The sequence below is a fragment of the Mustelus asterias genome, chromosome 7 (genome assembly GCF_964213995.1).
Source record: "Mustelus asterias chromosome 7, sMusAst1.hap1.1, whole genome shotgun sequence".
Taxonomy (NCBI): Eukaryota; Metazoa; Chordata; class Chondrichthyes; order Carcharhiniformes; family Triakidae; genus Mustelus; species Mustelus asterias.
The window spans coordinates 79,670,723-79,686,135 of record NC_135807.1 but is presented as its reverse complement, the minus strand read 5'-3'; the positions used below and the strand labels follow the sequence as shown (position 1 = coordinate 79,686,135).

The window sequence follows — 15,413 nt, the reverse complement described above, 5'->3', positions numbered from 1 at the left end:
ATATGCATATAATTATTAAGCCTGATTTCACAAAGGAAGACTAAACAGTGGGTGGTTTAAATTACACAAAAAGATTTTTTTTTCTCAAATTGAAAAACCTTAATTATTTTTCAAATAAAATTAATTTCATGTAAAAAGACTAGTCTTACACCAATTTTTAAGATTCCATGTAATGTTCTAACATTATGCCACCAAACATTATGAGGAACAAAATGTCAGTGATAAGCCATGGCAGTTATCACATCAGTGCATTTACCTTTTCACCAATTTCTGTGAGCCGGCCAGCTGGTAAAACATCGATATCCGGCTGAAGAGCACAGGCTTTGATCACAGTCTGAAAACGCTCTTCATTAAAACTTTCCTCAAACACAATGTTATCCTGTAAAGAAGCATTCCTCAGCCATGCAGTCTGTGCAGAATATGCTAGCGGCTGATTGGCTGATGCCCACACCACATGTCCAGAGACTGTTGTCATTTCTCCTAATATGGCAGATATTAATGATGTTTTGCCACTTCCAACCTAAAATTCATAAAAATTGAAAGAATTTAGCTAACAAGTTTGTTTGTTCTGGTGAAAGGTCATCGACCTGAAACAATACTGTTTCTCACTCCACAGATAGATTTTCTTATTATTCCATAACAGCTAAGAAATAGGAACAGGAGTAGGCTACTTGATCCATAGACCCTTCTCCACCATTCAGTAAGATCAGGCTGATCTGATTGCATTATTAATTCCACTTTTTTGTCTGCACCCCAATGTCCTCATTCCCCTGTAGATCAAAAATTTATTTAACTCAATCCTGAACATATTCAATGATGCAGTCTCCACTACTTTCAATGGAAGATAACTATTTCCATGAATTGTGGGAATCACTGGCAAGGCCAGAATTTGTTGCTGATCCTTAATTGCCTTCTTAAATTGCTGCACTCACTCTAGTGTAGATACATCAGTGGTGGCAATTCCATTGAATGTCAAGGGAAGATGGTTTGAATTGTCTCTTGTTGAAGGTCATTGATTTAACATAAGAACATAAGAACTAGGAGCAGGAGTAGGCCATCTGGCCCCTTGAGCCTGCTCCACCATTCAATAAGATCATGGCTGATCTTTTCGTGGACTCGGCTCCACTTACCCGCCTGTTCACCATAACCCTTAATTCCTTTACTGTTCAAAAATGTATCTATCCTTGCCTTAAAAACATTCAATCAGGTAGCCTCAACGGCTTCACTGGGCAGGGAATTCCACAGATTCACAACCCTTTGTGTGAAGATGTTCCTCCTCAACTCAGTCCTAAATCTGCTTCCCCTTATTTTGAGGCCATGCCCCCTAGTTCTAGTTTCACCTGCCAGTGGAAACAACTTCCCTGCTTCTATCTTATCTATTCCCTTCATAATCTTATATGTTTCTACGAGATCTCCCCTCATTCTTCTGAATTGCAATTAGTATAGCCCCAGTCTACTCAATCTCTCCTCATAAGCCAACCCTCTCAACTCCGGAATCAATCTAGTGAATCTCCTCTGCACCCCCTCCAGTGCCAATATATCCTTTCTCAAGTAAGGAGGCCAAAACTGTACACAGTACTCCAGGTGTGGCCTCACCAGCACCTTATACAGCTGCAACATAACCTCACTGTTTTTAAACTCCATCCCTCTAGCAATGAAGGACAACATTTCATTGCCTCCTTAATTACCTGCTGCACCTGCAAACCAACGCCTTGTGATTCTTGCACAAGGACACCCAGGTCCCTCTGCAATTTTTTACCTTTTAAATAATAGTCCTACCAAAATGGATGACCTCACATTTACCAACATTGTACTCCATCTGTCAGACCCTCAACCACTCACTTAGACAATCTATATCCCTTTGCAGACTTTCAGCATCCTCTGCACACTTTGCTCTGCCACTCATCTTAGTGTCATCTGCCAATTTTGACACACTACACTTGGTCCCCAATTCCAAATCATCTATGTAACTTGTATGGTACAAATATTACTGACCTAAATGCCAGACCTACTGAATACTTCAGGTATTTTCAGCTTTTATTTCAGATTTCCCACACAGTATTTTGCTTTTTCTTATCTTATCTCCTGTGGATGCTGGTTCTTTCTACATTATTATTTTTTGGTTGTTGGCAGTCATTTGCTACCTCAGCCGAAGGTTAATTCTTCATGCTGTGGAATGGTACTGCAGGAGAACAAACTCAAATCAGTTTCCCTCTTCTCACTGCCAATAGGTATGGAGGAGGATTCTTAGCATTAAATGTTGGGTTGGGGGTAGGGGGAAATGGGGAAAGAGCTCCGGCATGAACTGGGGAATAAATATCAATGTAAGATTCGTTACAAGGCAAGGGAGTGACAGGGTGAAATGGAGCAGGTGCCGAGAGAGTACAGGATCAGTATAAACCAGTATTCTTGAAAAGGTTAGGAAATGGATGGAATATTGTGGCCTAGATCTTTGTGGAATCCTGGAGGCCTTTAAAAATGGTAGGCAGGACTAGGACCCTACCCCCACTTCTGACGGATCCTATTTTTGCCGGTAGGGGAACGGGGGCAGGATGTGATTTACACGAGGGAAACCCAAACTCTGCAGGGCCATTGGACTCGGTGCTGAGTTCAAACAGCCCAATTTTTACTGGAACAAGGGCCTTATCCCAATAGTGTATGAGTTATGAATTTTAGAGTAGAGGTGCTTGTGAAGGGTGGATAAGAGCTACAAAACTCAAATTATTTGGTTATGTCTGAGTTGAAAAAATCTGTGCTTGCATTTTCAATTGATGTAAAACTAAGTGCTATTGTGATAGCATTATTACTGTTTGACTACTTTCCCAACCCATCATTATCCCAATGGAGAGCTGCAAGTTCGTGTTTGACTGACAGTTCAAAGAGCCTGTTCAGAGATTAGCTGTCTTTAATGTGGGGTTATGAATACAAACCTTTCTTTTATATGGGATTAAGCACTTGAAGGGATTGAAATGTTTTGAATGGGCATGTTTTTATACAGTGAAGTCTGCAACAGATATTTAGAACTTCATTTTATCTCAGCCATGTTTCCTGAGGTCTGCCCATGGTGGATTCTGGGTGAGCTGGCATAGGGGCTTTAACAGACCATGAGGATGAATGTGAGACAAGAGTTAGCACTGGGTTTATAAGTTGCATGAGCTGGCATTAAGTTGACAACTATAAGAGGATGGGTGGGTGCAAAGTTGACAAGTATAGGTGAAGGGTAAAGTCTAGAGGACAATCCATCCTCTATCTTTATCGCTCTCACTCAGCACTACCCAACCAGAAAGATGATTCTGCCACTCAAGGCATTTTTATCCAAGGAGGAAGTAAGATCATTTCCTGATTGTGTGTGCGTGGCTTCAAAGGAAAAAATCCAGGCCTGTGCCTTTGTTACCTGGATATTGAACAGATCGAGTGCCCCTAATGTGTAGGGGTGGGAGTAGGCTTGAAATATTGAAGAATGACTGATGAGGTAGTTTCTGATCACATTACTAATTAATTGATATCTCTATTTGTTTTATTAAATTATAAATTCTTTGGCAAGTACAACCTTAATTTCCAATGTAAAATGCAACATTTTCAAAAAGCAAGCTTCTCACCTCCTAGAATGTCACCAACACATTTGTGTTTTTAACATTTATATTTTTCCCATTCAGACTTTCATGTACTAATGCTTTTTCTTACCTCATTACACATGTATGACATTTTGAATTGTCAGCTTTTTGATGGCATATAAAACATGTGATATATAGCAAATGGAAAAATTCAAACTGATGTAATAGAGTTTTAGTTGAGGTTTAGGATGAAGTACATTCTTTAGGCAGAGTGTTATTCTATATTTGGTGGTTTTGTACAAGAACTGGGAGGACCTGGTGTTAACGCTGTGGTATGCAATAACTGCACTCAGCAATGACAATCTTCAGCTATATCAACACCATTTCTGGTACAAAAAGCAGGAACCTGGACTTATATCGCAGCTGTAACATTTTAGAAAATAAAATGTTTGAAAAGAAAATCCCCACATATTAAAATGTTAACCAGGAGGAGTGATTCATAATTTAAATAGCAGGATCAATCTCTGTCAAATGTTTTTCATGTAAAGTACTCTGTGTTTATGATGTGATCATTTCCAAGACAACAACACCCTTCCATTAAGTCAATCTTACGCCTGCCATCTCATATCATAGAACAACAGGGTCTCTATAGTGCAGAAGGAGGCCATTCGGCCCATCGAATCTGCACTCACTCTGACATATCCAGGCCCATTACCTCGCCCTATCCCCGTAACCCCACACATTTTCCATGGCTAATCCATCTAACCTACACATCTTGGGACACTGAGAGGCGATTGAACTATGGCCAATCCACCTAACCTGAACATCTATGGACTGTGTGAAGAAACCGGAGCACCCGGAGGAAACCCATGCAGGCATGGGGAGAATGTGCAAACTCCACAAAGTCAGTCACCCAAGGCAAGAATTGAACCTAGGTCCCTGACACTGAGGCAACAGTAGCATCACGCCGCTCATACATCAACATGAGGTGAGCAATGAAAGTTCATCACGCATTATGAGATTTTGTAAATAGACGTATAAGTTTAACAGTAGGTAATAGCTCTAATATGTTTAATTTCTAGTCTGACATGCATTTTTAAAATCAATATTAACCAAAATCAAAAATTATAAAAAAGACAGGACAAACAGAATTTTAACTATCAAGTGGTGGATGAGTCGAGTACAAGTGGGGTTTAAATCCCTGAGAAACATCAGCATGTTAGAAATCCATCAAAATTTCACCCACTTCCAGGTTTCAGTGGGGCACATCCAAGGAGAAAGAGTTGTCAGGTTAGTCATTTAAAATATTAATTAATTCAGACTTTAACTCTAAATTCTGGCTTTAATAGTCAGTTGCTTATAAACACAGGACTTTACAAGACAGCTATGTTTTAACATGTCTCCTTTAACTCAAGGTGAAACAAAACATTCTGAAAAGGGGTGGTGAAGTCACACTAAACACCTTAGCTTGGAGACAGGCCCACGTAATCTGATTGCTGTGGAACAACTCCAGCAATGAGTGGACACTAGTCAAACAGCCAATAATAACCCACATGCATACCATTAGAAGTCCTGAAACTAAAATTTAATGGCCTCGATTCACCCGTTTGCACTCCAAGTGCTTCTGGTAGTGGGAAAATGGGAGTGTTTCCTGCTGGCATTAGCAGCGGCTGTGAGGTGGGATTCACCCACCTTAACCATTTAAATTATGCAGATCTTGAAACACCCCCATCAACACAGCTGTTCAGAGATTGGGGTACCAGTTTTAAAGGACTCCCTGATCTCTGCATACATAGAGAGGCCCCCCCACTGACCAGAGGAGCACTTCCAAACCCTCAGCAATGAGGGTCATCCTCCACTTCCCCCCACCCCCCCAAACACTAAAATTACAGGCCACTCCTCCTCACGCACCATGCCAGCATGAGGGTGACCTGACACCTCCCCCCCCCCCCCCCCCACCACCGCCTCAGCCAATCCCCTGCATCCAGTGACCTGCACTGTCCCCTGGCTCCATGGCAGTGACACCCTGGCGTGGCACGTTAGACACCTGGGGAAGGCAGTGGGCGGGGGGGTCAAAGAAATAAGATCAGTGCTGTTTTGCTGCTGGGGTCCAGGGGTATGGAGATTAAAGTGACCAGGCCACCTCACAGTTGACGGACACAAATCAAGACTATGATCAGTGAAATGCCTGAAATCACAATGCCAGGAGTGATCTTCAGATGTCCCAGGGCTAGAAGGGACAATCAAACCACTAGACCCAATCCCAGGGGAGAGTGCCGAGGTCAGCCCCCTGTCCCCAGCCTGAGCCCACCCAACACCCGGGGCCAACCCTTTGCAGCCTGGCAGTAGCAGAGGGGCCCATGGACACTGCACTTAGATCCTCCTTGAGGTCCAATGTGCCAGGTCCACCTGGAGCTGTTCATGCTGGGAAAACGGGTGAATGGCGGGAGCGCATTGAATTGGGCTTCAAAGCCACTAATGACATTTAAATCAACACTTTAGCATAATCATCAGGTTCCCGCCCACTCTGGTTGGGGACCTGATTGGGGCCACAGGCTGAGTGAATTGGAAACCCTTTGATGCCAGGCAGCAACCCATTTTAGCCCAGATGCCCTATTCAGTGGGCTATCGGGATTCCTGCTAGTGGCAAACAGGGCCAGTGAATCCCCCCCCCATGTGTAATGTGTGACCAGAGACAGGTAACAGTGGGACAGACGAGAATGAACCGTTTTCTGTACGTGTGGGATGATTTTCCTTGCAGACAATGTAAGCGTGTGACTTGCAAATGGTAGTGTATGCAGGTTATTTGTTTACCTATGAGAAAAGGGGATGTTTGGAACAGTCCTTGGATGTACTGTGGCTTGCGATAATTTGCTGACCTGTGATATCATCCCCTTAGAAAAAAAGGTCTGAAAATGTGTGATGAGGAATCATGGGCAGAATTCTCCCAAAGAAATTGTGTGTCAATTTCACATGAAAACTGGAGTAATTCATGCTGTTATTTCTGTGGGAATTCAGAGAAGAATCTCCCACACTCTGTGCACTGCAGAGGCCACCAGCTTGAATATCATTAAAAACTAGAGTGGGGCCAATCCCAGCTGGAGAGGCTGAAAGCAGTGCACTGAGTGGGTTACTACGCATGTGCTGATCTGTCAGTGCCGAGATCGGCGCATGTGCAATGGCCCCACACTGATGGCCTCCTGATTGCTGGCCAGCTCGATCTGTGGCCAACCCTGCAACCCCTGCATTGCCGGCACACCATCCCCCTACGGCCCAATCGCTGGCCCCCTGACCATTCCCGGGCCAGCCGCAAACCCTATCTCCCGGCCCGCCCCAATCTCCAGCGCCTACCCCCCCCCCCCATTGCCCACTCCCAGAGTTCTGAACTCCCTCCGGCTGATCCCTCCCAGCCTGCCCCAACCACTGCCTCCTTCCCCCATCGATCCCTATGCAGAGTGGCAGTGGGACCCCCCCACCTTCACTGATCATCCCCTAGGCTCCAACCCTAGATGCCCCACCTCCTTGGCACATGCTCAATAGGCAGTCCCAAGGTGCCCCTGGGCATTGATACTTTGCCCCTTGGGCAGTGCCAGGTGGCACAAGCTGGCACTGCCAGGGTGCCAATGCCCAGGGGGCATCCCCGCTGCCCGACCCTCTGGGGGGTCCCAATTGCCCCCCTTCACTCCATTGGGGTCGGGCCACTAGTTGCCCGTGAGTGGGGAGCTACTCTAAACCCCACTGGAGTGAACCACTCTGACAGGGGTGAGATGCTAGCGGGCCCGGAGACTTCAGTCCTGGGCCCGCTAATCACATTTAAACTTTATGCAAATTATCATTTAAATGGTCTTTGCACCTCCCCACCGATTTCCGGTGCGGACTTGACACTGCTGGAAGTCCGGCGCTAGGAGACGCTAGCGGGGTGCAGATTTGCAGCCCATGAGTTTATTGTACTTTTTATGATCTGTAGTGAAATGTAAATGCTTCCAGTCCATTTCAAATGGATTGGAGTATCAGACTTCAAGTGCATAGCAACATTAATTTTCCCTTTATTTACCTTCTATTACTGTCAAAACCAATGCAATTGTATAAAATTACCAAAGTGACCTCAGTATTTCCACATTCAATGTGCAAGTAATCAGGATGAAATCCATACTGACAACAGAATAGGACCTTGCTGGATTATGTGCATGTAAAGTGAAGCAAAGGATTATGGTGGTCCTTCACAGGTATTTTCAAGGGAATTAGGAATGGGCAATAAAGGCTGGCCTTACCTGCAACGCCCACATTACATTAACAATTATATTTTAAAATCCTCTTGAAAATTAACATGATACCAAGACGGCAACAAAAACAAAACAGCAAGAACAGCATTGCAATATTTGGTATGTTATTAAAGTTTGCATATTATAAGTCTACATACATTATATAAATATGAATATCTGTGTACTTTGTTAAATTGTTTTTATTTGATATTCTCATCTAGGTTTCAGCCAAACTCTCCAGATTCCCTTGTGACAGAAGACACAGTTAAGCCCCTCTGCCCCTCCACTCACATTGTGATCAGCTCCTCCCCCACCCCACACACACACACACACACCCCTCTTTGAAACCAGCCTTCACTCACTCACTTACTTATGTCCTCCCTCCAATCCCCACTCACTCATGCTCCCTCTCCACTCAGCCCTCCAACTCACTCATGCCCTCCCTCCCCACCGACTCGTATGCTCCCTTCTCACTCAGCCCCACTCATTCTTGTCCTCCTATCTCATCCAAGCCCCCCCCCCCCCCACCACTCACGCTCTTCCTCCCATTCACATTCAACCATTCCTCCTTCCCTATACGATGATTCCCTCCTACTTCTCCACCCCTTCTTCCCCATGACGATTTCTCCACCTTACCCGAAAGTGGGGGAACTGGAATGGAAAAACAGCAATAATGGTGGAGGACAAAAAGGAAACATTATAAATAAGACTCAAAACCATAACTTTTATAAAATATTGATGACGAACAAGAGAGGCAGCTGTCAGGGCACAAACCTCTGGCTCCAGATCCCAGGCCTTGGTTCTGTACTCCAATTGACCATTCTGTCAGAACAGTTAGCTAATCAGGGACATCCATTGATGCACTCACACGAAGGCAGTTTAAATGTGCTTCAGACACATGCAACATAATGAATTTAGTACTTGGGGAAAAATATTGCCCAGGAAAAGCAAAGCAAATTGTGAAAAAATTGTCTTCTAGGAATTTGCTCCAGTAAAAATAAATGCCTTTTCTCCAATCTTCCTCCTCCACTCTCAATCATGATCCTACAAATTAACCCTACTATCTCCTATAAATTAACCCGGTAGCTCCTATGGATTAATCCAAGTACCTCCTAGAAATTGAATGTATGCTCCAGAATTACATTATTGAATTGAGTTCTAGTGATTGGAATTCACCTGTTTTTTATGGTGCCAAAGGCTGTTGGAACACAAAGACTTTGTGTGGACTACAGAAAAGTGAATATTGTCACCAAGAGGGATTAATTTCCTATACGTTGTCGGAGGATTGCATTGAAAGAGTTCGACGTCTAAATTCATTACAAAAATAGACTTGCTAAAGGGATATTGGCGAGTACCTTTGTCCAAGAGGGCAAAGGAAATTTCAGCGTTCATGACACCAAATGGACTTTAAATTGATAAAGTTATGCTGTGTGCAATGAAGAATGCACCCGCAATATTTCAGAGATTAATTACTCAAGTTATTCAGGGATTGATTCACTGTGCAGTGTACATTGTCAATTTAGTGATGTTTAGTTGAAAATGGAAAGAACTTCTGCAAAACCTGAAAGAACTGTTTGAATGCTTAAAAGAAGCCAATCTAGTCATGAATTTAGCAAAAATCAATTTGCTAAAGCTTAAATTTCATATATAGGACATAATGTGGGACATGCATTTTGGTAGATTGAACCAGGGCAGGATTTACTCAATTAATGGTAGGGTGTTGGGGAGAGTTTTAGAACAAAGATCTAGGGGTACAGGTTCATAGCTCCGTGAAAATGGAGTCACAGGCGGACAGAGTAGTGAAGAAGGCATTCAGCATGCTTGGTTTCATTGATCAGAACATTGAATACAGAAGTTGGGATGTCTTATTGAAGTTGTACAATACATTAGTAAGGCCACGTTTGGAATACTGTGTACAGTTCTGGTCACCCTATTATAGAAAGGATATTATTAAACTAGAAAGAGTGCATGAAAGATTTACTAAGATGCTATCGGGACTTGATGGTTTGAGTTATAAGGAGAGGCTGGCTAGACTGGGACGTTTCTTCCCTGAAGCTTGGGAGACTCAGGGGTGATTTTATAGAGGTCTATAAAATGAGGGGCATAGATCAGTTGGATCGTCAACATCTTTTCCCAAAGGTAGGGGAGTCTAAAACTAGAGGACATAGGTTTAAGGTGAGAGGGGAGAGATACAAAAAAGTCCAGAGGGGCAATTTTTTCCACACAGAAGGTGGTGAGTGCCTGAAACAAGCTGCCAGAGGTAGTAGTAGAGGCAGGTACAATTTTGTCTTTTAAAAAGCATTTAGACAGTTACACGGGTAAGATGGGTATAGAGGGATATGGTTAAAAAATAGATGGTAGTCATGATGTGGAGATACCGGCGTTGGACTGGGGTAAACACAGTAAGAAGTTTAACAACACCAGGTTAAAGTCCAACAGGTTTATTTGGTAGCAAAAGCCACACAAGCTTTCAGAGCCTTAAGCCCCTTCTTCAGGTGAGTGGGAATTCTGTTCACAAACAGGGCATATAAAGACACAAACTCAATTTACATGAATAATGGTTGGAATGCAAATACTTACAGCTAATCAAGTCTTTAAGATACAAACAATGTGAGTGGAGAGAGCATCAAGACAGGCTAAAGAGATGTGTATTGTCACTAGACAGGACAGCCAGTGAGACTCTGCAGGTCCAGGCAAGCTGTGGGGATTACAAATAGTACCTGCAGATATGGACCTGCAGAGTCTCACTGGCTGTCCTGTCTGGAGACAATACACATCTCTTTAGCCTGTCTTGGTGCTCTCTCCACTCACATTGTCTGTATCTTAAAGACTTGATTAGCTGTAAGTATTCGCATTCCAACCATTATTCATGTAAATTGAGTGTGTGTCTTTATATGCCCTGTTTGTGAACAGAATTCCCACTCACCTGAAGAAGGGGCTTAAGGCTCCGAAAGCTTGTGCGGCTTTTGCTACTAAATAAACCTGTTGGACTTTAACCTGGTGTTGTTAAACTTCTTACTGTAAAAAATAGATGACATGGACCAGTTGGGCTGAAGCGCCTGTTTCCATGCTGTAAACCTCTATGGTCAGATGGTCCACAAAATGCAAAAATACAGGCCATTTGGGATTTTCCAGAACCTACAACAAGAAAAGAGCTTTTGTGATTTCTGGGGACGAGTGTATTTTTTCATAAGTTTGTGCTGAACTTCAGCAATGTGGTAACACCACTAACAGAACTCTTGAAGAAGAAGGAGAAAAAATTTAGCTGGATATAGGACTGCCAAACTGCATTCCAACAGTTAAAAACTGTTGACAACAGCACCAATGACAAACATTTTAAATTGTCTGTGGAGGCTAGTGACCTTTGTATGGGGGCTGTGTTGTTGCAGGAAGATAAACTTGGAATACAGAAGCCTGTAGGATATTTCGCAAGAAAATTAAATCCTTATCAACAGAACTATTCTACAATTGAAAAAGAGACATTTTAGTTTGTTATTGGCAGTGCAACATTTAGAGATTTATGTTGCCAGTACTTCAGCAAAAACAATCATATATACAGACCATGATCCCTTAAACCTGTGTGTGGTAGCTATCTGCTGGATTTAGTTCATGGAGTTATACAATATTGGGTGTTGTTTGGGAGGAAAAGGGCACCTCAAGAGTTGGGAAGAAAGCGGTAACTTTGTGTGAAATTGTATGCATAGCCATCCATATAGTTAAGTGTATAATTGTAGTGTATTATAGCCCTTATCATGTTTTTCTTTTAAGTTAATAAATATTCTTTATTAATTGATCACAAAATAACTTGACTGTTCCTCCCTGGTTTGCTCATCATTTCCCACAGTATACCAAATTGAAAATATACCACTAGGAATCGGTGTTCCAAGTTACCCTTCTGGGTTTTGGGAGACCGTCGCATTTAATATCAGCATTGTGCCTAACAATATCATTACTGGTTGGTTCTGTTACAAAATTACAAGTCTAATAAACATAGGTGTGTTCGCTGGAAATTTGACTAAGATAAAATGCAGTCTGTTTTCAATAAACTCTGAAAAGATCACGGATTATAGAAACTTAGTTTCTCTCAGAATAAATCATTCAATAAATAAATGCTTGCAATAATGACCTTACTTTGTGCATTCTGAAGGAGTGTGCTACCACCCTTCATGCTTCCTTCTCCAGACTTATCAAAGGAGCTCTGTTAATGCTATTATAAAAAAACATATATTAGCAATAGATTAATGTAGCACTTAATTACACTTCTACTATCCAGAAGTCTTGTGGTCTCAGTAATAGCCAAGACTCCTATCCTCACCAAAGTTTGCAGCTTCCCTGTGCTTCAGTGAATCTGTTGCAAGGTTCTAATTTAAAGGTCCCACCATAACTTTTCCCGATCAATTTGGAGGATCAATTCTGGCCAGATGTTTTCACCCTCACCATATATATTAATGGTCTAGATCTTGGTGTGGGCTTTCCACACCCCTGTGATGTTTCACGACACCGTCAGTGGGGTTTCCGATCCCATTGCTGTCAATGGGGTTTCCCATCGATGCAACCCCTGCCACTGGAAAACCCACAGTGAGGGTTCACCATCAGTGGGACTGGAAAATCTTGTTGGTGAGTATGGCTGGAAAATTCCAGCCTCAATGTGCAGGGGACAGTTTCAAAGTTTGCGGATGATACACAACTAGGAAGTTTTGTAAACTGTGAAGACAGTGAGGACAGTGTAGAACTTCAAAAGGACACAGACAAGACAAATTGGTGGAGTGGACAAAGAGGTGGCAGCTGAAGTTCAATGCAGAGAAGTGTGGGAAGTGTGAAGTGATGCATTTTGGAAGAACATGGAGAGACAATACAAAATAAGGGGTAAAATTCTAAAAAGGGTGCAGGAGCAGAGGGACCTGGGTGGATATGTGCATAGATCCTTGAAGGTGGCAGGACAGATGGAGAGAGCAGCTAATAAAGCATGTGGTATTCTGGGCTTTATTAATAAGGGCATAGAGTACAACAGCAAGGAGGTTATGCTGAACTTAAACAAGACACGAGTTAGACACCACCTGGAATATTGTGTACAGCTCTGGGACCCACACTAGAGGAAAGATGTGAACATATTGGAGAGGGTTCAGAAGAGGTTTACATGACTGGTTCCAGGTATGAGAAACTTCAGTTATAAGGATAGATTGGAGAGGTTGGGACTGTTCTCCAGAAAGGACGTTTGACAGAGTTGTTCAAAATCAGGAGGGTGCTGGACCTGGTAAATAGGAAAAAACTGTTCCCCTCATAAAAGGGTCAAGAACATGAGGGCACAGATTTAAGATGATTTACACAAGAAGCAAATGTGATACTAGAAAAATCTTTCACATGGAGTGGTTCGGGTCTGGAATGTACTGCCTGGAAGTGTGGTGGAGGCATTCAAAAGAGCATTAGATGATTACTTGAATAGAAACAATGTGCAGGGATGCAGGGAAAAGGCAGGAGAAATGGCACTAGGCCAGAAAATACTTGTTTGGAGAGCTGATGCAGACATCTTGGGCCAAATAGCCTCCTCCTGTGCCGTAACAATACTGTGATCAACGGCTCCATCTCGAATTACTGTTCATCTCTTTGCCTCCCATCCTACTATAAAATTTGAACCTGTCTGACATTATATCTTCTCCTTCTGAAGCAGTCTTTCAAAAATACTTTGCTTTGCTAGTGATAGCTTCAAAAGTTGTTTAAGAACATATCTATCCAATCATAGAAATATTGAAATATGCCACTTAGCTCTGCTTCTGTCCATTAATTAGGTCATGACTGATCTGAACCTTGACTTTATTTACCTGCCTTTGAGCCATATTCCATAAAACCATAAGATATAGGAGCAGAATTAGGCTATTCAGTCCATCGAGTCTGCTCTGCCTTTCATTCATTGCTGATATGTTTGTCAATCCCTTTCTCCTGCCTTTTACCCATAACCTTTGATCCCCTTACCAATCAAGAACCTACCTATCTCTGTCTTAAAACACTCGATCAATTGGCCTTCACAGCTTTCTGCGGCAATGAATTTCACAGATTCACCACCCTCTGGCTGAAGAAATTCCTCCTCATCTTGGTTCTAATAGGTCATCCCTTTATTCTGAGGCTGTGCCCTCAAATCCTAGTCTCTCCTACTGATGGGAACATTTTCTCTATACTCTTCCTTAATAATCTTAGATAAGAAAAATTTATTAAACTCAGTCTTGAAAATTCAATTTGACCTGGCCTGCTAGAGAATTCTAAATGTCTAGAAATTCGAGATTTCTGCTACGCTTTGTGACAATTGACTTACTGTTTGAATGGCCTAGCACTAATTTGAAATTATGCTTTTAGATTGTGGATTTCCCCCAAGATAAAATAAATTTGTTGTACCTACTCTATCAAATCCTATTATTTTAAACAACTCTAATTGTTCTAATTTTCAGCAACGCATATCAAAATGTGTTTACCTTCTTGTTGGTGTTAACCTCTAGATGTAAAGCAATGCAATATGATATTTTACATAATGAACACCATAAACATGTAACTTATATTGTTACTGACCTATTAAAATAGTTATAACATTACCTTACCTTGCCTATAATAACTGTAACTTTGCTTTGGAAAATCTTTATTGAGATATCCTGAAGGACAGATCTGTCAGATTTGTTATCCCATGCAAAATAGCCATTGTGGATCTCCAGCACATTGCCAATACTGGAAAAAAAATAAACATTGCATTCAACTCATTTTAAAACAAAATCTCAAATGTATAGACTTTTGTAATAAAGATTAAAGTAGTGGATTATTGTAAGTTTTGCAATTTCCCCAACTTTTTCATTTAATTTACATTAACTTAGTATTATTAAATGAATTATTAAAAATGTATGCAGAAGCAAAAATAGGGGAAAGAGAAACCAAATTAGAGTTCACATGCACAATCAAGTCAGAAATGTGAATCTTCTAAAAATCTTGCACTTTCAACCACATATACAATCTATCCTTGCATGGTCTCTCTCAAAATTAAACAAAATTCAAACAAGTTATTTTACGCATGTAGTAGCTGGACAGGAAAGGGGAAAAGAATTGCCGACATGTGGGAAAGAGGCAGTGTGCCAGCATGAATTGAAGGGTTAAGAAGGGAGTGCTGGAATGACTTGCAATGAAAGAGTGAGAAGAATGCCAACCTAAATTGAAAGGAAAGGTAAGGATGCCTGTGAACAATAGGAAAAGTAGAGAATTGCACATATGTCACTGTTGAGGTGGTAGAAGTTAAATTACCAGATTTCAAACTTTTTGTTCACTACCTTGAAATTGTGCTTGGAGTATATGTTTGTTGATATCATAGGAGGACAGGATAATCTGTGTTGTTCCATTGGTAAAACAGCCTTCCTACAATCATTGGGAAGGCTTGCACGTAAAATAATGATCACTTCGGTACTGTACTGAAGGGAAATCAATAATGAAGATGAAATAAATTTCACCTCCCATCTTATCTACCCGTTTCTCTTCAGGAGAGGGACAGGAGAGAAAAATCACACAAGATCTAACAAACTGTTTCAAATGGAAATTTGAAATTAAGATAAGGATTACATTGAGCTAC

General features: G+C 41.8%; 1 protein-coding gene across 4 annotated transcripts in view; it reads right to left on the bottom strand.

Annotated features, from left to right (window-relative positions):
- Positions 1-15,413, bottom strand: part of LOC144495804 (ATP-binding cassette sub-family C member 8-like) — a 201,691-nt gene that overhangs the window by 52,643 nt on the left and 133,635 nt on the right. For all 4 annotated transcript variants that reach the window (XM_078216299.1, XM_078216298.1, XM_078216300.1 and 1 more), the window contains exons 15-16: positions 14,404-14,527; positions 257-520 (exon numbers count right to left, since the gene is read on the bottom strand). In XM_078216299.1, the coding sequence (XP_078072425.1) occupies positions 257-520; positions 14,404-14,527 (388 nt within the window). The remainder of the gene's footprint in view (positions 1-256; positions 521-14,403; positions 14,528-15,413) is intronic.